The sequence below is a fragment of the Periplaneta americana genome, chromosome 13, assembly GCF_040183065.1.
Source record: "Periplaneta americana isolate PAMFEO1 chromosome 13, P.americana_PAMFEO1_priV1, whole genome shotgun sequence".
Lineage (NCBI taxonomy): Eukaryota > Metazoa > Arthropoda > Insecta > Blattodea > Blattidae > Periplaneta > Periplaneta americana.
Window position 1 is genome coordinate 123,599,534 of NC_091129.1, and position 25,293 is coordinate 123,624,826.

Below are 25,293 nucleotides of genomic sequence, written 5' to 3' on the forward strand. Positions count from 1 at the left end.
TTCCACCTATTCATTATGTGCTCATTTATTTTTCTTTTTGCATATGAATAAGGACACAGACTATAGCTCAAATTGAAGTTCGAAACTGCAGCACTCTTTGCCAGTACATAAGGACAATGGCTATTTATTTATCTGTGAGGAACAGCAAACTGTGGATCACCTTTTGTTTCATTGCCCAGTGTTCGAAAACAAAAGATTTATTTTGGTTGGACATTTAAATTTTTGTAATGTTATATATCGTCGGTTTCTTGGTAAAAGTGACCAAGTCCAAAATGCAAAATTGTTGGAAAAAGCATTTAAAGGTTTAATGATTCAACCACAGATAACTGTACTTCTTTAGATATTAGCAATAAGTTATTTTGAAGGTAAATGTGCTATATTATTAGTTTTTAATATAATTATGTCTTAAATTTTCATAATTCTTGAAAGCCTTGGAATGTGACTTGGTCACTTTTACCAAGAAACCGACGATATGACAAACCACTATTCAATGTGTTCACAAAAACGTGCTGTTATAAAGAGTTTTGTAATTTTATATGTAATATAGTTAAGAACTTGTAAATAATTCAAATTAATGTAGTAGATATGTGTTAATTTTAAGTAGCAAGACTGGGTTACCAGCGTCAAAAGAATTCTCATTATAATAATATAAACTCAGGCTATAACTACAACCCTAATGTACTTTCGGGTGAAATAGGGTTCAAGAAATTGTATATTCAAATAAATAAATAATAAATAAATTAAGATTATTACCACTAAAACCTGACGGGTATCTTGTTTTGAAGAAAATCAGTGTGGATTGAAAAGAGAGGAGCCTATTCCTTATATGAAATGAGTCGACGTCCGGACAGGAGAAGAAATGTCAGAAGGAAGTGGGATACGGAAAGGAGTACAGCAAGGATGTCCTTTATCACCTACTCTGTTCAACACCTACTTGGAGGATTTAATGAAGAACTGTTTTCAGAACATGGATGGGGTGATAGTGGGAGGAAGAAGAATAAAGTGCATAGTATTGTAGAAGCATAATGATATACGTTTCAGAAAATTATATCATAAATAAAATATATAACACAAATAAATGCTTCAGAAATAGATTATTGGAGAAGATGATGTAGACTAATGAGAATGGACAAAGTGAGGAATGAAACAAATGCAAACAGATGATGTTTTGTTGTACACAGAAGAAAAGAGATTACTGTTACCAATACTTTGGTATGTTCAGTCAGAAGAGCAGGCAGAAACTCGTGGAGTCCCATGGGAAAAAGGTAAAGAGGACGACCAGGAAGATCTTTTAGGGATGAAGCTGATGAGTATGATGACAAGAGGATTAGAAGATGGAGAGTGGGAGAGAATGGAAAAAGTGGTTAAGAGAAGGAAAGAAGCATCAGTTATAAAATTCGAATTATGATGATGATAAATTTTGATACTGAAAAACCTCTGCAGTTAAAAAGCAGTTCTAAAAGTATTTGAATCTGACTCCGTCCAATTCAGAACTTGAGATAATATTTAGAACATTTCTTCCTTGTCTACACATGGGATCATAGTGACGTCTAAGAACTTAGTGTTACTTCAGACTATAGTGACCTATCACTATAATTGCAACAATTCTTAGAGCAAGTCTTATAAGAAAGTTATTTCTTCCTTCTCATAATATCTACACACTGCATCACCAGTGATGCCAGGATTATAGGTAACTTTTCAAATAAGGAAAATCTGTCAGCGTCCTTGTTACATACTGAGAAGCAGAATATAGGAACAAGTTTCTTTTTTATTTTCAAATCACTTATACATGGAATCATCAATAATTTCAATGACTTGCTGCAAAATATTTGATTCTTTATACTCTGACATATACAGAGTGGAAGTAATATAACTGTCCAGATTTTAACAGCTTAATATTATCATATTAGTCCCAAATTAATAATTTTCTCAGAAAAAAAAAATAAAAATAAATAATAATAATAATAATAATAATAATAATAATAATAATAATAATAATAATAATAATAATAATGGCTTTATTTAACCTGGCAGAGTTAAGGCCATAAGCCCTTCTCTTACACTCAACCAGGATTAAAACTTGCTTACATAGTTGAACATAAAACTGGATCGGAATTAAGTAATTACATACTGATACAATTTAGGTACATAATGAGATCAAAAGAGGTAGTTACATAAAAATTTACCTCATTAAATAATAATAAAAACACAGTGGATTACATATTAATGTTGTTAGAATCAAATACGAATCACATAAAAACAGAAGCCGATAATTCAATAAAAAAAATGTACACAGTAAAAATAAAAATAAACACATTAGTATACATATTAGTATTAGTTACAATTAAGTAGGATTTACATAATTAAACTAGAAACCGACAATTTAATAAAATGTACACAAAAAAATAGATTAATAATAAAAAAAACAATACAGTGGAATACATATTGGCGTTGAGTGATAAATAAACACGATTTAGATAATAAAAATAAGAAACAAAAAAAATAAATAAATAAATAAAAATAAAAATAAATACAGTGGAACACATTCCATTAAATATTTGCAACGCGTTAGGTCTGGCAACTCATCATAAGATATTTTTATAATTTACATTTAAAGGAAATTAAAGTTCGGCAGCCCTTGACTTCAGGCGGCAGAGAATTCCAGTGACGAGAAGTAGCAACAGTGAAAGATGAAGAATAAAAATAATTTTCTGCTAAATGTTAACAATGTTTTACTCGATTAGTACTTATCTGTATGATCCTGATTTTTACTCTTAGGCCTATCATTAGAGAAACTGATAAGGAATGATTTATCCCTTTGTATTTTCCCAATAAAATGGACAGTTTTCTAGAAAATTAAATAAAAAGATTAACATGTATCATTATTTCCTGCCATTAGGAAATCTGGCAACCCTGCTACAGTGACTAAGGAATGAAATGCTGCTATTCACACCTGAGTGCTGCTATCAAAATAGTTAGGCTGACCAGATTTTTTATGGTCCAACAGGGGACATCAACAATTTCAAGAAAAACCACAAACACTTATCTAGTCAGTATCTGTTGACGTTGAAGAAATAACTCTGTATACAGGCAATGAACAAAAATGAATACAGAAATTACCTTCCTCGACATTGCTGTCGAGCTGAGTGACTTTCACAGCCAGTCGGTCGATACGTGTCTGCAAAGAGTTGGCCCTGGCAGCCAGGCCATGCGCCTCTCGTGCCAGTTCCCCAAACAGGTCCTCAGCATGGCGACTCAGGCTGGACAACTGCCGCACCGTATTGGCCAGTGTGCCATTAGTGGCCGCCTCCAACTCTGACGGCAGGGGGAAGTCTTCTGGAATGGTACCTCGTGCCACATGCACGGGCTCCACCACTCGTTTGGGCAGCGGCATGCTGGTCGGCACCGCGCAGCTTCACGACATGACCTGCAGCACATTCAGCAAGTGTTCTTTAGTCATCACTCTATTATTTAAGTACATATGTTACATATGAAAATGCCATGAAAAAGGTTAATGTGATATTCAAAGTCTCCCAGTTGCCATAATGCAAAGCCAATAAAGGTACAGTAGAACTCGGTTATAGCGATCTCGTTTTGTGCGACACCTCGCCTATAACGTCAAATATTCTGTGGTCCAAACTAATTCCCCATAAGACATATGCTTTTCTATCTTGCTTAATACGAAGAACGTATATGCGTCTACCTCGCATATAACGTTATTTTCAACCTCAGTTTTGATTAAGATTTTCTAAGAACTAAAGTATTTTAAGAAATATTGTGTTGAAATCTGGCCCTGACAAATTCTTTACTGTCCCCTTCTGTCATAGACCTCTGGAATGCAGGTGGATTCCCCACCCCATTGTAACCTGCCCGAATTCATGCGGTATTAGGTCAGTTTCGACAGGAAGTTTTCACTAAGTGCACGTATTTTAACGCAGTATGGGCACTAAAAGAAGTGAGTGACACTTCAGAAGTCATTAGAATTATGAACATGTTCTATGAAGCTAGGAAGGGAGCAGTAAAATTGGAACTGAAATTATGAACATAGAACGTAATTTAGAAAGTGCGTATTGGGCAATTACGAGACAACAGAGTAAAATGACTGATTACTTCACTTCTAAGAAAAAGTAGTTTGGTGAGTACTGAACAAACTGTTTTAATACAGAATACTGTATTTATAATTGTAGGCCTACGTGTATTTTATTATGTTCATGGTATGCTTAAAAGTGAATACATATATCTAAAATAAGTCTAATTAAGTTTGTTATCCTTCTTTTTCCACCTCACTAGATTGATAATGTGAATCTCGGTTACTACGACACTCGTTTATAACAACATAATTTTTAAGGTCCCTTGGATGTCGTTATAACCAAGTTCTATTGTACTTCGATGTCTGACAAATCCCGAACGAACCACCGAAGTTCTCTCTCGCCAAACGACATCTATCGAGACAGTTGGACACACCTCCGACCGATGCACCATCTATGTTAACAATAATATAATAATAATCCGTGGCATTACAGCCCTTGAAGGGCCCGAACTGACCAGTCAGCTGCTTGCCTCATGTCCACATGCCGAAGCAGAGGTGGACGATCATCCAACCAGGATGGGGGTAAAGTGTGGTTAGCACGAAGATCCCATCAGCCGTTATGGCTTGTTTTCGTAACCGGATTTCGCTGCCTATCATAGCTTCCTAAGTGCATCACAATGCTGGATGGGCACCAGTGGGCACTGACCGAAAATTTCATGAGAAAATTTCTTTCCTCATGACTCGAACCAGCACGCTCCGTAACGCGAGTCCTAGACAGGATGCCTAGACCACGACGCCAATATAAATATATAATAAATGTTAGAAATATAAACATAGACAATATAAAATGTTAGAAAGAAATTATTTGCCCTTTATCAGTGCACATCTAGATTGAAACTATTAAGACGTAACCCTTTAATAACATATTCTCTTGTGAACTCAGCTCAGATCTTCCCGCGCACGCGCAAGTCTGCTTTTCTGAGACTCAAAATTTCAGCCGGCCATTTTTTTTTTGAGAGGGAGATTATTGTACACTGTAGGCCTATCCATGAACTATGGATCTTCGTAAAAGGGCAACACTCTATCAAAAACAGCATACTTTTTCTATACTTAAAAAAGGCAATGCTGTTATAGTGAATTGTATTACAATATTGAAGTGCATTATACGGTGATATGAAATTCTGAATGCAGATTAACATGTTCCAGCTTTGGAGGGGCAGCAAACCCTCTCAACCACGTCGTTATGAGCCGAGGGACAGGCTGCAAGGCTCATTTAGAAGAAGTCACACCCCAGAGTGTCATTTAGAGGGTTCAATAGAGCAACCTATTCCCCTGAGAGCACATTAAGTTGTAGGGGAGTCCTTTTATTGTACGGCAAACTTCATCATTTTTTTACCAAGCATTAATAGAACAGAGTGAGATAGAATGTCTGGCATTTCAGTGGTTAAAAAGTATTTCAGGCATCTTTAATTGATCAACTAATCAACATACTCGCAGAGGGGCTACACAAAAACCTTTTGACAAACAGATTTAACACTAGTCAACAAAATGAAATTTACTTTAATCATCAAAGATACAAATTAGATTTATTTTATATGTTATTTTAAGTGATCGTGCTTCATTTAATTTAGGATATTCCCTGTTATTATTATTATTATTATTATTATTATTATTATTATTATTATTATTATTATTATTATTATTATAAATTATTGTTAGTATTAATTATTAGTATTATTATTAATTGTATTTTTAATTAATAAGTTTATTATTGTCATTATTGAGTGTAATTAGTTACCACTGTCACCGGGTATATACCCAATGCAATGTGAATAAATACATACATACACATAGAATTCTAGTGAAATGTGTAAATGGTTAAGAAATTGCTTTAACGATCATGGGTTTGCAATCTGTCCCGGACATAGATGTTTGTTCCTTGCCTAAGAACAGAATGTCCATAAAAAAGACGACAGACAATGTTGCAGACCAATTTTTTTCACTCTGTTTGCCATTTTTTTTCCGTTTGGGCAGAATGCACAGTTTTCACAGTACAATATTTCTTCTTTCCCTCTTCCTCGACTCTACAGCACAGGGTGGAGGGGAGGGGGGACTTGGCCAAAATCCATATCTGAACTTTTTGTCGGCCAAACACTAGATGAACAAAACTGCTAACTCCCTCAACGTGGGACAGTAAAAACTATAAACATTAAAAGCAGGAATTTTTCAGAAGCTGTGATACACTCATCCTTTATACAGCATCAGTGTGAAGAAGTTTTGACGTAAACAAAACCTACTGTTGTGTAAAGTTACAGCGACCACAATTAGTATGACGCCTATGCTACAGCGATAGTCATTAATAAGTACGTATGGTTTTTATCTGTGATTTATTATTTTTACAAAACACATTTTAAATAAGCAATTCGTTTACAGCGACAATTAGCAACAGTGTAACTTAGCTAGGTATTCATTTTCTATTTCGTTAGGAAGAATTCGCCTGTATCCGGTAACAATCTTCAACAGAGGAAATTCTTTTCAAAATATGTGACTGGTTCTCAGTCAATAAATTAGTATTAAATTGTAACAAAACTAACATAATTCAATTTAAATCCTGTCCAAATTCAACGTCGCAAATTTCTAGCGCAATAATTAATAATAGATCCCTGTTAGAAACAACAACAATCAAATTTCTTGGCTTAAAAATCGATAATGTGTTAAATTGGAAAAATCATATTAAAGAAATTACCCCCAAAACTAAATTCAGCTTGTTTTGCTATTAGATCTATGCAAAAGATAGTAAATATCAATACCTTAAAAACAATATACTTTGCATACTTCCACTCGGTAAAGAGTTTTGGAATAATATTCTGGGGAAATTCCACAGACAGTAACAATATATTTCTATTACAAAAAAGAGTAATTAGAATAATAGTAGGTGCCAAATCTAGGAATCGTGTAGGGCTATTTTTAAAAAACTACAAATAATGCCCATGGCTTGTCAGATATTTTTTCATTAATAATCTTCCTCGTATGTAATCGTGAAAACTGTGTAACTAATTCAACAGTTCATAGCATAAATACACGTAAAAAAAATGACTTTCATACTCCATCGGCAAGTCTATCGTGCTATCAAAAAGGAGTGCGTTATATGGCAGTAAAAATTTTTAATAGCCTCCTTATCGATATAAAAAATGAAACTCAAAACATAAAATTATTTAGGGCAAATTAAAGAAGTACCTAATTTCTCACGCCTTCTATTCTGTAGGTGAATTCATGACATTTAATAACACTTCATGAAATTGATACTAAAACGTTGTGTTGTACTAGTAGACTATATTGTAAATCTCGTCTATTTCATCTAGACTGTGACTATAAATTAAGATTTTATAATAGTATTAAGTTTTTTGACTTGTTCCATATTCTAGCTGTAAGCATGTATGAATACCATGGAATGTTAATAAATACAATACAAAACAAATACAATACAATACAATACATCATTTGCGGCAAATATCGTTTTCAGTTGTGTGACAAAAGCATTTTACGAATCAAGAACTGGAATTCTAAGAAAAGAAGGTGAAGTATCTTACTTACTGTACATTATAGTATTTTACTCTGTATTTCATAATTTTCTAAAATCCAGTACGGTATGGTATTTTTATTTTCAAAATAATAAAACAAACAAGAACTATGTAAAATACTTAAAAAAAAAAAACTGAGGACCTAACATTCTAAATGTGCTAAGTGCCAAAAAACAACTTTCTGAGATACTGATGAAAAAACACTGTGAAATGCATGTTGAGGTATTTATAACACCGTTTATGGGCGCACGAATGAGTCACTTACAGTTGAGCTACGACAAAGACAATTTAGTATGTCATATGAATGTAGGTACCTCCCTTAGACTGAATAAAATGAAATTTGAAAAATTGGCAGGCACTTGCACATTTAGAATGTTAGGTCTTCAATTGCAATAATCTAGGACTATATAAAATTACAATTTAAATTATAGTCGTTTACAACATAAGTAATTATGAATAGACTATATTTCTTCTTGAAATTTTATTTACTGCATTTATTTTTTTTTTTTTGTTATAGCGACATCATTTCTTTAGTCCCATCGATGTCGTTACAACAGAGTTCAACTGTGTGTGTTAAGAATAATACAACCTTATTATTATTATTATTATTATTATTATTATTATTATTATTATTATTATTACTACTACTACTATATTATATTCAAAGTTTACGAAAACTGTTTCAAAATGCTTACAGTAACAATCAAGGTTGCCAGATTCTCTCATCAGGAATCTAGGATAGGTGATGATACTGCGTGCGTACCTTTTAACGCGACTACACATTATTTTAATTAATTCAATTTGCAATACAACTGATTTTATTCGTTGTATGTATTTCAACCAATTATATAGGGCTTGTCTAAACTTTGCTACATTATGAAATTTCTTTGAATTATTGATAAAGTCTGGAAAAATAACGTCACATTACAGCCTGATCTATACAGAAAAAAAAATGCGTGATACAATATTTAATTTCTATGAATAATAAATCAACTTTCAAACATAGTAAAGAATAAAGATACTATACAATAACTAATACATACTATAGACATCATCATTAGACGTTTCTACTCAGTCACATACTATAAGTATTATAGGGTGCTATTCATAGACATTTCGCAGCACGCGCTACGAGCGTACTAAGCTAGCTCCGGATATCCACTGGTTACTTGTACAGAATTCAAATCATATCCTATCGCTAATACTGGTCATCCATCGGAAGCCCGCGCTAAAAATGTCTATGAATACGGCCCATAGTTTTTATTTCAATATTACCCGATAGGAGGCGTCAAGCGGCGTTGACGACGACGTTGAACATAGGTTGGACAGGGTCTTGAAAAAATTAATAAATATCGAAAAATAACTTTATAAAAATGAGAAAAAAATTGCATTTTCTAATTTTCTTGACTTTCCGGGACAAATATAATCCGACACAGGACACACTATTAAAATCCAGAACAATCCTGGAAAATCCAGGACGTCTGGCAACTCTGGTTAACAGTTTGCAGGTAAATATATGAATAATGAACATACATAGAGTTTCTGAATTAGTATGAAGGCTCAGATCTATTAATCTTCTTCAATGATTTATTTATTCTGTTTTCTATTCATGACATACCTCATTCCATGCTATTCGACACGTTCAACAACGAGCGAACAATTCCGCAAGTTTTCAGTTTATAGGCTAACTGATATATCAGACCTTTTGGGAAAATAACTTCGTTGGGATCAAGATCCAGTTTCCCTATGTATTTACTTAATTCTGTTAATAAACCCGCTTAATCTCACTGATAACTTCCATGGACTCAGCTTATTTATGTTTTCGTATTCATTTGAGAGTGGAACGTACTTCAGTATCTTTTTCGCTTCTGATTTGCTCATGCTACGATCTCGGGAAGATAACGATAACAAGGTAGTTATTTTTTTTATTGGGAGAACTTTCGTATTACAGGTATATATCATTCATTTAGTGTTCTGCCCAAGGGCAGGTCTTTCACTGAAAACCCAGTTTTCTCCACTCTTTCCTATTTTCTGCATCCCTCTTTGTTTCCTCATATGATCCATATAGCTTAATGTCGTCTATCATCTGATATCTTCTTCTACCCCGAACTCTTCTCCCGTTCACCATTCCTTCCAGTGCATCCTTCAGCAGGCAGTTTCTTCTCAGCCAGTGACCCAAAAAATTCCTTTTCCTCTTCCGGATCAGTTTAAGCATCATTCTTTCTTCACCCACTCTTTACAACACAACTTCGTTTCTTACTTTGTCCATTTCACACGTTACATTCTTCTCCATTTCTAACATTTCAAATGCTTCTACTCACTTCTCTTCACTTCGTCGTAATGTCCACGTTTCTGCCCCATATGTCACACTCCATGCAAAGCACTTCACTAGTCTCTTCCTTAGTTATTTTTCCAGAGGTCCGCAGATGATGTTCTTTTTTCTATTACAAGCTTCCTTTGTCATTGTTATCCTCCTTTTGACTTCCTGGCAGCAGCTCATGTCATTGCTTATAGTACACCTCAAGTATTTGAAGCTGTTCACTTGCTCTACACACTCTACATGTCACAGTTTGTTCCCTTATTTCTTTTGTGTTTGATAATATCGATATTACATAATTTTACATACTCGTGTTTAAAAAACCAGGTATGTATAATTATATAATATCCAGATTATCTAACACAAAAGAAATGAAGGGTTTAGGACCATAGTGGGCCAAGCGCCATTTACTAAAACCGTAGAAAACAAGGGTTAAAATGAAGTTATTACCATAATTCAATGGAAACATATAGCAAGTAATATAAGGTATACACGTTAAAACTAAATGATATGTCAATCTTCATTAAACTATGGTATTCACTTAACTTTAACTCTTGCTTTCTCCGTTTTTAATAAATGGCGCTTGGCCCACTATGGCTATGAACCCTTCAAATAAGGGAACAAACTGTGATGTGTAATTTACTATTTTATCCTATGTAAACATAATTACAATAAACAGTTTTCTCATACGTTTTGTTCATTCCAAAGCAATTTAGTTTCTCATGTTATCAATTTTTTTTTTCTGAAAAGAGACGAAGGCTTGTACCGTGGCCTGAGGCTTATTGTCCCGACCTCCTCATTAAAGCGAGGTGATTGTTGAAGTCCACAGGATCGCATTTATGTAAGTATCGTGATTCACTGTTTGGTGGCATCTATCGATTCAGCTACAACACCCAGGTCCGGCGGAGTCCGCGTGAAATAACCAAGACGCCATCTGTTCGTAAATCACGTTACTACATCCTACTGCATCTTTGACTTGAAGATAGCATTACTGTACGTATCGTGATTAACTATTTGGTGGCATCTGTCGATTCAGCTACACAACACTGAGGTCCTCCTGGCGTGAGGTACAGCACTAGCGGTTTTGATAAGAATTATGTTGCTTAGTTTTGGTTTCACTAAGTTAGACTGGATGAATAGGCGTTCAGCCTCAGCATTCGAACAGGGAAGAGGAAGTACGGCCATAGCAAACATAAAAAGCTATCAAAGTTAACCCCGGCAGAATATTTATACTGGTACACATCGCCCCAAACATTTACTGTTGATGAAATACTGCATCATTTAAGAACGCCAAAAAATCGCCAAAGGAAAGATGTCATGATGCGTTATGCAGGATTGTTCTTATAAACTTTTGAAATTGTACCAAGGAAAATATTTTCCCTGTATCTAATACAATTAATAAAAGTCAAAACACAAAATGAATGTTTCTAAATACGTCTTATTGAAACAGGTAAAATGACAAAACATAAAAATCTCTAACTTTGTCGCCAAATGATTAATAAGAACTCGAGAAAAGTCGTTGGTCTCTATTTCAAAATTTTTGTCGTTAGACATCCCCTCAAAACAGCTAGCTCTAGCGACTTGTCGCTAAAGTTGGCAACACTGGTCCAAAAGAGTAGGCGATCCTTCAGGTCTGCCACGTTAAGGCTGGTTCACAATAAACCGCGAACGAGAACCAGCATGAAAACGAGAAGCAGAGAACGTGAATATGAAAATTTTTTATTCACAATAAACCGATAACGTAGACGACTATGCATATCGATATGTATGTCAATAACGATATGTAAAGTCGATATTACGCATTCTGATGTTATTTGTGTATAATTGACCAATGGCGTTCTGTCATGAGTACAAGGCAGCCAACATAAACACAGGTTAACCAACTTCAAAATTTCAACTCAAACATTTCATTAGGTACGGGACTATAAATATGCCCATGCATCTTTATTATCACAACCTATTCTAAGTACCATAACGTAAAATAATTAGAGAAGAAACATTTGTAATAGAACAAAAATGAACACAACAGTAGTTATTGAATTTAAGCATGAATATGTAATGTGTAATACAACCAATACAGTAACAAAATGTGATTCACTTACGATCGGTGTTCAAAGATGCAGCTATTGAAAGCCACGTATTCTCCTTCATTTTCCCATCTTTATACGAGGCGTGCCGCTTATCAATATTAGAATCTAATCAAATAAACTTGCTCCATGATGCACAGCACAGAACAAAATAATGCATAGGTTATGTCACGGTCTTCTTGCTACAAAATATACGACGACAAAATAGCTTTTAGACGGCAATAGAATGAATCTAGTGGACTGTGATCGGAAACGTGAACGCCAAAGTTGAAACTTGGCCAATCTCCGTTCCCGATCCCGGGCTCCGGCAAGCTTTTCGTTAATTGTGAATGCTCACATTTAAATGTACACATTTTAACAATTTTACCGTTTTCGTTTTCGTTCCGATTCTCGTTTCCGGTTTATTGTGAACCAGCCTTAACTCTGAAGACTGAACTTTTATGTATAGTTCCGAAGCGCTCAAGATGTTAAAGTGCCAGCACGCGGTGGAAAAACAAAAGTCTTCTTCTGAAGTAAACAATTCAAATGTTGCTTTTCACTACGGTGGCGCGGACCACATGGTACGAACTCGTGCCATTCTAAAACTTGGGAGGGAGGAGAGACAAATTTCTGGAGAAGCGGCTCGTCTGCGGAGCTTCTGACACGCGGGGAGGGGTGTTGTGGTTCCTTTTTGTCGTTACATCATTGATTCAGGGCAGGCCAAAACACGAGGCGGGATGCTGGATGAGTCACCCACGGCTGCGTGATCAATACCGCCAGTTCCGAGTGGGCAGCTGGCCGGGGCGGTCTAGACTGGCGGCACCGCTCGGCAGCATCCCACTGCACCCCTGAGCTGAGCTGCGTGACGCATCCGGAAGCACAACGTCTTCCCTTCCCAGCGTGCAGACTGGTTTCTTATTAAAACAATACAACACTAGCTTTCATTTTTCAAGGAGCTCATTGGGATAATATTAAAATATGCGATTAAAATAACTTATTTACAATTATTTTCTGCATCGCCCAAGGGCTTTCTCCAATTTTTCCTATTTTCTGCCATCCTCTCTGTCTCCGCATATGAACCATATATCTTAATGTCGTCTATCATTTGATATATTCTTCCGCCCCCCAACTCTTCTCCCGTTCACCATTCCTTCAGTAGGCAGTTTCTTCTCAGCCAGTGATCCAACCAATTCCTCTCCCTGATCAGTTTCAGCATCATTCTTTCTTCACCCACTTTTTCCAGAACAGCTTTATTTCTTGTTATGTCTGTACTAGGGTTACCATGAGAAGAAATCCTATAGGAGGACATGGGATCTAAAATAAAAGGACATTGCTGATAAAAGGAGGGCTTTTTAAACATTGGTATGAACAAAATTAAAGATAAAAACAATGGCTCAACTTAGTCATATATTATTTTAATGTACCGAAGTACATATCGTCGCTTGAATGCAAGAACTAGGTAACTCGAAATTTGCGTTTTTTAGTTACCTCTTTTATAGCATAGCAAAAATCGCACAAATTGTAATCCAGGATCTAGATAACTGATCGAACGATACCAGCGACATCTATTTTGCAATATAACGAATAGGTAAAAGAAAACGAGACATATTCCTTAGTGCAATAAATAAGTAAAGAGGCAATGTCACAAAATATGAAAAATCAAGTTACCTAGTTCTTGCATTCAGGCAACGATATGATATTTCCATGCAGATATTCTGCGTCATCATACGATGAAAGAGTAATGGAACGGAGAAAAATTCTCTCCGGCGCCGGGATTTGAACCCGGGTTTTCAGCTCTACGTGCTGATGCTTTATCCACTAAGCCACACCGGATACCACCCCGGCGTCGGACAGAATCGTCTCAGATTAAGCTCCAACTCTTGGGTTCCCTCTAGTGGCCGCCCTCTGCACTACGTCACAGATGTCTATGAACGTAGGACCGAAGTCCACACATGTGCTGAGGTGCACTCGTTATGAGTGACTAGTTGGCCGAGTGCACCTCAGCACATGTGTGGACTTCGGTCCTACGTTCATAGACATCTATGACGTAGTGCAGAGGGCGGTCACTAGAGGGAACTCAAGAGTTGGAGCTTAATCTGAGACGATTCTGTCCGACGTCGGGGTGGTATCCGGTGTGGCTTAGTGGATAAAGCATCAGCACGTAGAACTGAAAACCCGGGTTCAAATCCCGGCGCCGGAGAGAATTTTTCTCCGTTCCATTACTCTTTCATCACCTTAGTCGGTTTTGCCACTAATTGCTGGATCACTATTACATCTGTACTCTACGTATCAGTGGAGCCCACTTTGTGCACAAGAGCCTGAGGGGACAAACTTATATCTTGTAACAAATAACTATGGAACTGTTCACAGGACATGTCCTTAAAATTATATTTCACCATGATACCTCTGACTGCGTTAGCATGCGATTTCGTTCTTTTGTCCATTGAGCAGATATTAGGGAAACTACTCTTTCAGCACTTCCATTGTGACTTGGGATAAATAAATAAATACATAAATAAATAAATAAATAAATAAATAGAATTGATGAATTGCACCATTGTTTATCTAAACTTAAATTTTTGTCAAAATTAACTAGATTGGCATATCTTTGTACATTGCAGAATAAAATTGATAAAATAGCTTAGAATCATGAATAGTGACATTTTTAGAGTGTAAGAATTCAATGCATGTCAATAGGTCATCATATTTTATGTTTTTTTATGTGCTCCAGCTTCAACCATTGAAAGCAGTTAAATTCTTTCATAGGTTTTCACCATTTGTTTAGATATTCTTTGCATAATAGGCTATTGCACATTATTCAATATTCATATTAATTCTAGTTGAAATGCCGGATATTACAATTTTTTTTAAATGCCTGCCGGACAGGATAAAATGATTAAAAAAGATGACATATCCTCCTTTTGCCGGACGGATGGTAACCCTAGTCATGTGCAAACTAAGAAACCATTTTTGAGAGTACATTCGCAGTTTTTACAGAAATTAAAACTTTTAAGAAAAATAAAGTATATTTTTAATATTTCCAAAACGGCTAAGGGCACGACGTAATTTTTCTATGTAATTCGGTGTAAATATCGGCTCACGTGACGAAGTGGACGAAGAGAGACGAATATGCACGCAGCATAATTTTCCTGGTGACATTGAGGGGAAACACGAAAAAGTCTCGTGGCTCTATGTAGCGATCGAACAGCAGACCTCAGGAATAGTAACCCGCACGTCATGCCAACGGGATTTCGTGCTCATGCCCTGACCCGCACCACAGTCACGGATAACGTCGAGGTAACTTGTATTTATTTTCCTTCTCTCTTATCCTTCTCGTTAGCCCAAGGTCTAGGGCAAGCTATCACATCTCTTTTATCGACAGAGCTAATGACTGGGGCTTTTATAGTCGGCTCAACATACAAGACGAACTTTTAAGAGGGCTGTGGCTTTTGTAGAATGATTTTCATGGTAACAGTGCATATGTGACCAATAGTAAAAATTTGCTATTTTTATTTTCCCACAGGATTGTTGGTCTAGTGCTAGTGGATATCATGCTCGCCGTTAGATCAGATGTCCACGGGTTGAAATCTTGCGAAAGTGACTGATTTAAGGACAAGAAATCTTCGTCGTATTTCCTTTGAAAGAGAAATAAAATTAAGGATTCGTATTAACAATTTAAGGTACGGTATATATCTGTGGCTGGGAGGAAAAAGGTCTTACGTCAATTTTTGTGAAAATGAGATTTTTAGATATTCTGAAAGCGGAAACAATTCTCTACAATCTGGTAAAACGGCTAAAGTCAAATAAGACTCCTGACTGGATTTATAGAGTGTTACCAAATGTCCTAAGTACTTTTTGAATCGAGCACACACAGAATAAAGGACTTAAGAATATTTAATACTTTATTCCTTACAGATCTTCATATGTTTACTTTCCATGCTTCCTTATTAAAAAGGTCTAAATTGTATTTTAGCCAATTTATCACATACTGATGTCCTTTCCTTTTAATACTTTAAGCACCAGGGTAAACAGTCCTATAATTGTTTAAGACCCATTTCGCATTCCTAATAATTTATATTTCTCATTTATTTTGACATGAAAAAGGTCTTATGTTTAAATAGTCCCTTTTACTCAGTTTGGGTTCTAGTCTTAAAAGGGCTTAAGTGCGGCTATTTTTGAAAATAACGAAGAAAATTGTTAAATGAGCAACATTGCCTATTTTAGAAGAAATATAAACAAATAATATCCAGGAAAAACCTCTTAATTAAAAAACTCTATAATTCATACCAATTTCAATCTTTCTACTGCTCTCCTGAAAAGTATAACATTTTTACTTAAGACCTTTTTCCTCCCGGCCACAGATATAAGAAACCTGTCTCTGAATGTGAAGGCCCCTGAAAAAAATTACCGGTTATTCTCACTGGCTGAGAAGAAACTGCCTATTGAATTATGCGCTGGAAGGAATGGTGAACGGGAGAAGAGTTCAGAACAGAAGAAGATATCACATGATAGACGACATTAAGATATATGGATCATATGCGGAGACTATGAGGAAGACAGAAAACAGGAAAGATTGTAGAATGCTGGGCTTGCAGTGAAAGACCTGCCCTTGGGCAGAACACTATGAATGAGTTCATCCACAGCATAAATCAACACTGCTCATCATAACCTCAACTGTTATTTTATCGTCGGAATAACGCATTGTGCCAGCACGATGTCATATTGGAAAGTCCAGAGAAGTCTTTGAACACAATATCTGGGGATATTAGGAACGAACAAACTCGCCAAGACGTTGACAAAATAAACGAACAAAAAAGTGGCACAAATTCAATAACCATTCGATTAACTAACCTGACGATGAACGAACCAACAGAGAAACAAAAAACCAGCCACAAACTGTATCAACCAACCAACCAACCAACCAACCAACCAACCAACCAATCAGCAAAGAAATCGGCATACAAAATCAGTCAACTGAAATGAACAATCAAACAAACCAATCATCACAGAAATCGACAATCAAACCAACCGATTAAACCAACCAAAAAAAATTGAAAAACAAATCAACTGTCCAACCAAGTAACAGATAAATAGAAAAAAGAACTAGAAATCGGCAAGCAAAAACCAACTGAGCACCCAATAAACCGAAAAATCGGGGAACAAACGAACCAACCAATGGACAGAAAAATCGTATGGCCAATTAACAGGGGGAATTAGCAATAAAATCAAGAAAGCAACAAACCAAACATGAGAGGAATCTGTAAACTAATCACCCGAAAAATGGCGAACAAAATAATGAACCAACCAAACGAGCAACAAATCAATCAGCAGAGTAACCGAACATGCCAGAAAACCAACCAAATAATTTATTTTATCGAGTTATATATTGTTTAGTATAAATACCTGTTTCAAGATTTTGACAGAAATGAACGTTTTAGCATCCCTGAAACTGGTTATGATAAAAATATTAGGACTACTTGAAACAGTGTTCGTCCACTTTGTTGGAGGCTGTTTCCCCATTGCACACCATATCAAAGGCGCAATCTTTGAATAGCACGCGTGGAATCAATACGCGTGTGTGAAATAATCAAAGCTGCAGGCCGCGAGATGCCCAAACAGAGCTCCCTTCCCCCTTTGTTTACCACAAACAAGGGAACACAAATCCATCTCCACCCAAGCAGGTGAAGCACATGTACAATGGCAGAAATGAGATGCCCAACTCCTTTGTTCAACAGAGCCCAAGCGTTCTGAGTTACAAACCCATAGAACTTCGGTTCGATTCCTGCCAGTGGAGTAAATATTTATCTAATCCCTATACAGACTGGAATGTGTTCCTTCTTGCATTTGTCCATTGTTGTCTTAATCAAACAGTGCTCTTCAGTTGCGCTAATTATATGGTCAGGGTCTCACGTATTTGTGAATGTCTAATGTCTAGTGGTGGTCCATCCAATCTTTGAATCCTTTTAATCAAACTCTGCAGGCAGATAATTGACCGGATAGTGTTGGTAATGGTTAAAGCCCGGATTTCTAAGCAAAATGCATATTCTTTTCGACACTTTTAAAGGTAAGCAGAAAGGTAATACTTCGTAAGACACACCTAGATAAGCAGTTTTAACTATGTTTGTTAGTGCTTATAAATGCTTATTTCGCAGAAAAACGTTTTTGCTTACTTATTTTACGATTTTTAATTAAAACAGCATATTTTACACAAAACTTTAATTTTAAAAGTGCATATTTCACTCCTAGCCGTCATTTATCACCGATTCCATTTTTTTTATTGGCATCCAAGAAAAGATTCGGTACATCCATAACCGTTTCTCCAAAATAATCGAAATTTTAAAGCAGATTCACTTTCTCTGGTAAACGAAATTTCGGTAACATTATCTTCAGAAACACAGTTAGGTATTACAGAAAAATTCCGGTTACAAAACACTGTATCAAATATCTAAAAAGCTTTCTGATGAAGAAACAGATATTGGAGAGAAATTCACCGAAGAACTGTAGTGCTTTTCACATGCGCCTCTGACGTCATGCGACGTCGTAAGAACATTTTCACTGTACAAATCATTCTTCACTGACAGACGCAGGAGCTTCACATAGGAAAATCTCTGGATGATCATCCTTGTATACGGCAACAGCCTTCAATAAAGTAAAAGTACTACGCAACAAATAATTTATCATCATATTTCCGTGTATTCGTTTTCGCTTATTTTCACTATTTTTCGTGCTTACTTGCTTGCTTATTTTACTGTTTGATTTTTCTTAGAAATCCGGGCTTTAGTAATGGCCATTCCTTTTTAACATTCCTTTAAACTACAGAGGGTACTAAGAGACAAGATGATAACTGCAATTGTAATACTTTATCAATGATCCTTCAGGGGCGTATTTTGCGGGCTACCGGCGGTAGCCCAAGGAAATTACAAAAGAAAAAGTTTATAATATAACATAATGTAATAATTTTGTATTATTAGTTTTACCATAGTAATTTAAATTAAAGTAATTGTTAGATATATTTTGTGTAATAATACGGTCAGCGGTAGCCCAAACCCTTTAACCAGTATACGCCACTGTGATCCTTGAATGCACAGACAAAAGCTATTCACAAATGACAAGATCAGAAACGATGAGGAGGAAGCGTAATTATTGTAAATTCTTTACTTGCAAGTAACGCCTCTTTTTAAGTACTGAAGTATTGACAGACGATAAAATAGTAATTGTAATTAGTATTAAATGAATGTTCCTTTTAAATTGGAGACTACTTACAGGTGGTAAGATAATAATTTCAGTTGTGATTTTATCAAAATTTACTGTAATACTAAATGGTATTTTTATAAGCTATCTTCCTTTCCGGACGTCAACATACCAGAGATTACCACAGCTATAGTACACGCAAACAAAGGTGGTAACTACATTTTAACATCCCTTAATATGAGGGGCGAAACATTAATCCTCGAATATTTAAGTGACAGGTCTGAAGGCAGGGACTTGAGTAAATTATCAAGTCTTCAAAGCTACAAAATGCACGCAATATTCAAGCATTACGAAATTAACCTCCGTACGAAATCCCAAAGCTGACGACGTCCCTATGGAAACAAGCTGTCACATTTTAATGGGATTATTTTAAAAGCACGCTGACCCAAGTAACATAACATGCTGTACAAACTGTGGCCCGTGAATCTTTTTTATTTGGCCCCCGAGATTTCTCTTATATTTGTTTAACCGAAGCTCTCTTGTTCATAAATTCAGAACATGTAAAAGAATGTTGGACTCGAGTAGACTATGTTCTGGGTTCTATTCTATCAGTCCCCACTTAGGAGAGAGGCACGGGCTGGAGACTGCCCTTGCACGTAGATCGCTTGGGTGAGCCCATTGTACTACCCGGAATCGAATGATGTGCTTGTCCTAAGGTCCCCCGCGCTACAGATTCTCCTGTGGGCCGCCTCGACTCCAGTCCTACCTAACTACCATGAGCCTAGAGGAGAGCCCACGTTACATAGCACTACCACAAGCAGCCAATGACCACATACCACATCCAACTTCAGTGGCAGCAAGTTCGAAATATGGGATAGAAACGGAGATGATGAAAGAGGGGAAGTGTAATTATGACGGCGAAATGATTCAGAGTTCCAACCCGAAAGTTACCCAACAATTCTGCTTCAATTTGGTTGAGAGAAAACCTCGGAAAAACTTCAACCAATAACTTGTCCCAACCAGGATTTGAACCCGGGCCTGCTCGTTTCGCGGTCAGACGTGCTAACCGTTACTCCACAGCGGTGGACGCTCTATTATGGGTTAGTAACTTAATTCGTGTCTTGTATGGATATGTACAAAATCGCCGGAATTCAGAGAAGAAATTTTGTACTGTCAAAAGCCAATAGTGTCAGTATCACTAGCAGTTATCGACTCGTGCTTGTTGCCAACATCAGTCTTTGAACTAAATATCCACAACAATGAAAATTACACATAAACATGACAAACACATGGCTTATTGCAACGTTATTCAATGAAACAACTCACAATGATACAAACAAAAGTAGTCCAAGCAGAGACATAAAATTAAGATTTCTAATTTCAAACTTCTTAGCCGGGCACCCAAGACAATACAATGCATCACAATGAGAAACGGAATTCGAACCCACGTATGTGGTTAGACTTCATTTCAGAGCACGAAAACTCTCCCTCAGAATGCAGTTAATGGGTCGATTAATCGAATGTCACGAGATAACGAATTAAATATTTGACCTCTAGCCTCAGTTTCGTCTGGTGCTCAGGACCCCTTCGCAATCAACGTGCTTTGTGCCGCCCGACTTGCGGTCCCGCAATTAATCACCCGCCGTTTGTGTAGCCCTGGCAATAGACGAGCTATGGGAGTAGGATTACTCTAACAATTGACGTTCCTAGAGGCGGGTGCGTTCTACAAGTCACGCGTGATGAAGGGCTGTGTGTCGTGTCATGTTTTCTGACCTATTAACTTGCGCACAGCTCGAGAATGATGAAGCTCCGTTCACCTGCAGTTCAAGAGGGCACGTGTGCACAGGGTTTTGAAAGCACCCCGCCCAAATCTAGCATGAGCATAGGCGCCGAGCACCCCCAATATTATTTATACAGTATACAGACTTCCCAGTTCCCACAATTATTATCTCCTGAAGATTTGTACCGCAAAGAGTTTTACGAAGTTGTTGACAATATTGTAAACTGTTTGGATGATCGCACTGACACTTTTACTGCAGATTTTCTTGGAAATTTTCTAATTGATGGTTTGAATGTCGGTGATAAGTAGGGGGCGGGTGTTGATGACCTAAAAATCTACTTAAAATGATCATTAAAATGTCCTTAAACTAATGGAAAAATGACATAAAATTAAAAGAAAATTACATTTAAATATTATTCACAGTACTCACACCACAATGTCTTAAAAATTAGTCACCTTGTTTCAATAACTGCCCTACAAATGAGGCAACTTCCTGGAATTTAGCTAAGATAAAGGAAAAGAACATGCAACAAAATGAAGGTTTTAAGGGAAAACTATAGATTTTAATGAGGGTTTACAATGTGTTTCAATCCGGGGTGGTTCATGTCGGTGCCTTCATTCTCCGTCTCCTCCTCCTTCCGCGCTTCACTTTTGTTACCAGATCTTCTAGCTGAGGGAGTATGAATGGCAAAACAAATGTGGGCTCAGCGTGCATTCTTGCAATCTTTGTGTTAAAAATACTGTCTACTACAGTAGACATCCCTTCTGAACCATGTTGAGGACACAACGTCCTGTCCAGGACATGATGAAAGTTTTCCCCCTTCCAAAAATAAATTCTAAAGACATCCTCGTACCGACAAAAGAACAGTAGCGGTCAAAGTCTTCACTTAAACTAAGCTGCTGTCAAGCATTTTTATATTACTTCCGTTGTGTGAAATGAAATCTTCAGTGGAATGAGAGATGTACTTTAGAGTCTATTTCAAACTATAAAACTCAAACTTCACTGTTACTCACATATTCAGTACGTAATTACTACTGACCTATTTGCTTAGAAAATGATTTAACAGACTTATCGGTAAAGAAGAAAGTAAAATGCATTCCAAATGATATAAAAGTTCTTCAAAGTATTAAAAATTACCAAACATTGTCGAAAAAAATATAAAAATGACCTATTAGTTAAAAAATGTAAAAAAAATAAATAAAAAAATGCAATATAAGAAATTACTTTTTTTACATTGATATTAACATAGAAATGATTTCTATATTAACAGGCATCATCCTAATGTGAAAAATAAGAAGATGACTTTTCATCAACATTCGCCCCCTAATGATATGGAGCTGGAAGAAATTCTTTCATTTTATGGAGATGACTTTGACAAGGAGAGGCTACTTTTACACAGGGACATGTTATTAGATATTGCAGGATCAAAACTGCACCACATCACAGATTTTCAGACTGTTTTTGACCTCCTTCGGAAAGAAGCGTTTCTTCGTGACATGCTACCAGAACTTGTTAAGCTCATGAGACTAGTTCTTACAATACCAGTGTCTACCTCTCTGATTGAGGTTCTGGCTGATATGTACCCCTATTATCAGGCAGTACATCTCACTTGATGATATGTGTCAGAGAAAGAACAATATTGTTTGTATGCATCTGAAGTCTGATTAGTGTATCATGTAGCTAATCGGCGATGTATGCAATGGAGGGGGAAAGGAAAGCCATCCCACCCCATTATCTCCTGGTCTAGTTGCCTCATAAGTGGTGCTTTTTGGTATCACTTGTGAGGGCCAGGCCTGTCTTCGGACAGTTGACTAAACAACAACCTCTATTGCTGAGCGATCATTCCCTTCTCTCCGCAGACTTAAATCCTACACTAGGTCTACCATGGGTCAATAGTGAATGAATGATGTAGCTATCATTCATTCCCACAGAGAAGCAGCTCTGAATTTAGATTTGGATGAAATAGCAAATGAGTTCATCATTAGAAATTAAATTCGCAGGCAGACATTTGCTATGAAAACATAATTTGCAAAAGGGCCACTCTTCTGTGGTACAACATGTTAAGATTTTATTAATCCTCATGAAAAATCGTTATGTTGTTAATAATGAATTAATAATTATTGATTAAACAGACTATAAACAGAGTGTTTATGTTTACCAATTAAAAATGCCGTTTAATGTAATGAAGGACTTTCAACAGTTTCGACATAAATTATATTAAACTTTAATGTGGTTTTCCTTTTCTGAGTGAGCACCCCCAATAAATTTTACAAGTCGGTGCCTATAAGTATGGGATTTGTGCAGTGATAAGTCGAGGGAAATATTCTCCTTTCGGGGAAAATGGAAGCACTGAACATGATGCGATTTCTTCGGGGAAATTTCACTGTTTGGGAATATGTAACATAAATTCATAACATATTATGTTGCTATATCTTCGGAGAAATTCCACATTTGGGAATATGTAACAAAAATTCATAACATATTATCTTCGAAAAAAATGGTTCCAGATATTTAACATTACATTGGATATCGTTCGGCACATGTTCTATATTCAATATGTTCCTGATATATCTGGCCAAACCGGTGGAATGTTCTACTGATTCTGAGGATCAAAGAAGTTCATATGAACCTACGTCCGAAAACGCTACTCGTTCAAGTTACAGACCTTCAAAACTCCGTTACCTGTTGAAGATGTTGAAAGTGACCTCCTCTAGAAACAACATATGCGTCATAGCGTCATTTCATGTTCCGCTGAACACGTTTGTGAATTGCAACAGTATTTCGAATGCGTGACGTCCATCCACAAAACGCAGCGCAAAACCAGTATGACATTAATATTCTGATATATTCAAAAAAGGGGAGGGGAACTACAGAATTGAGGTCCGGAATGCGTAAAGGCCAAGCACTAAGTCCTCTCTACCAGTCCAACGATCAGAGTTGAAGACAATCCTTGGTGCTTCGATTACGCATGAACATTTGACGGCACATCTTTAACGGAACGTCGTCTAGTAATGAAGGTAACGAGATTTCCAGGAATTGTCGGTAATTGGAATCATTCGACCTAACGCGGCAGGAATCACGGTCCGATTAGATACCCCACAACTTCCACGAAAATTGCTGGTAATGTCGTGGCTGAGAGACAGAATTCGCGTTTTCATCTGCCAATTCATAAATGTTACGATAGTTCAAAATTAGGTTTACTGTATCGTTGCAGATGTTGCACAGGAAAAAATGTTCAGTGGAAAATAGATTGGTTTTATTTTAAATAAACAACACATAATGACGCTCAAATTCAAGAGTCATCACACGATATCTTGTAATTTTTATGTATAATAAAGTGACAAATTAATTATAATAAAACCCAGTAATTCTTAAACTGTAGAGCCTCGGGAGTCCGAGAGCTAATAGTCAGGGGTCCACGAATGAGTTTTCGAACTAAAATTTGATTGTTATTTCATTATGAAAGGTATAATAAAAATACCACGCAATTCCAGCAATAATTAGATCCTAATTTCTAAGGTACCGGGGCTATTAAGACCCAGCATGTTATAAAGGTCACTACCTAGTTTTGCAAAAGTGTATAAATAATGGCAAATGGACCTTAATACCCCGCGGTACCTTATAAAAAGTTTGCAGTTGTAACCTTTTCATTATTAACAACGCCAATATTTGCAAAGTTTATAACCTTTACTCGAGTCTGAAATAATTTGTAAAGTATATACATGAAAAGATTTTCTTACTATATAGTAAGCAAAAGTATAAAATTAATGCGTTATGGGGTCCGGCAAAACGCACATCATGTTAAACTCTAGAGTTCGAGGACTCCTTTAAGAAGAGCTGATATAGCCTATATACATATAACATGATATATAATATTTTTACCTTTGGTTGCAAATTTAGCCACGTTCATACTATTGAGCAGTTCGAGAAAGGCATGTCCTTTAGCCCTGGATTGTTAAGAGAATTAGAGTTGAGAGTAGTGAAAACATTTTGTTACGTGCGAGTGAACCTAAAAGGCAAAGTATTAAGAAGATGTGACTGTCCCTAATGAACCTCACTGCAAACTATTAACACACTCCAGCATTTATATCAATTTTGAATGCAGATTTTCGAAAAACAGTGGTTGTATCGCAGGGTAGTCGAAACGGGGGAAATCACATGGCAATTATTTACTTAACAGAGCCTTTTTCTTTAAATTATTTTTAAACATTTCTATAATATTACGTAGACTTCCCATTCCGTAGAGCAAATATTTTCAGCAAAGAGCTTAACATCCCAGCCAATAGTCTTTACAGAGGGGCCAACAGAAATGGGAGAGGGGGGAAAC

At 36.4% G+C, this 25,293-nt stretch overlaps 1 protein-coding gene across 3 annotated transcripts in view; it reads right to left on the reverse strand.

Annotated features, from left to right (window-relative positions):
* The window catches only part of SCAR (wiskott-Aldrich syndrome protein family member 3 SCAR), a 192,727-nt gene that overhangs the window by 29,572 nt on the left and 137,862 nt on the right, over positions 1 to 25,293 (reverse strand). For all 3 annotated transcript variants that reach the window (XM_069844021.1, XM_069844019.1, XM_069844020.1), the window contains one exon: positions 3,121 to 3,427. In XM_069844021.1, coding sequence (XP_069700122.1) covers positions 3,121 to 3,394 — 274 coding nt within the window. In that variant the 5' untranslated portion in view covers positions 3,395 to 3,427. The remainder of the gene's footprint in view (positions 1 to 3,120; positions 3,428 to 25,293) is intronic.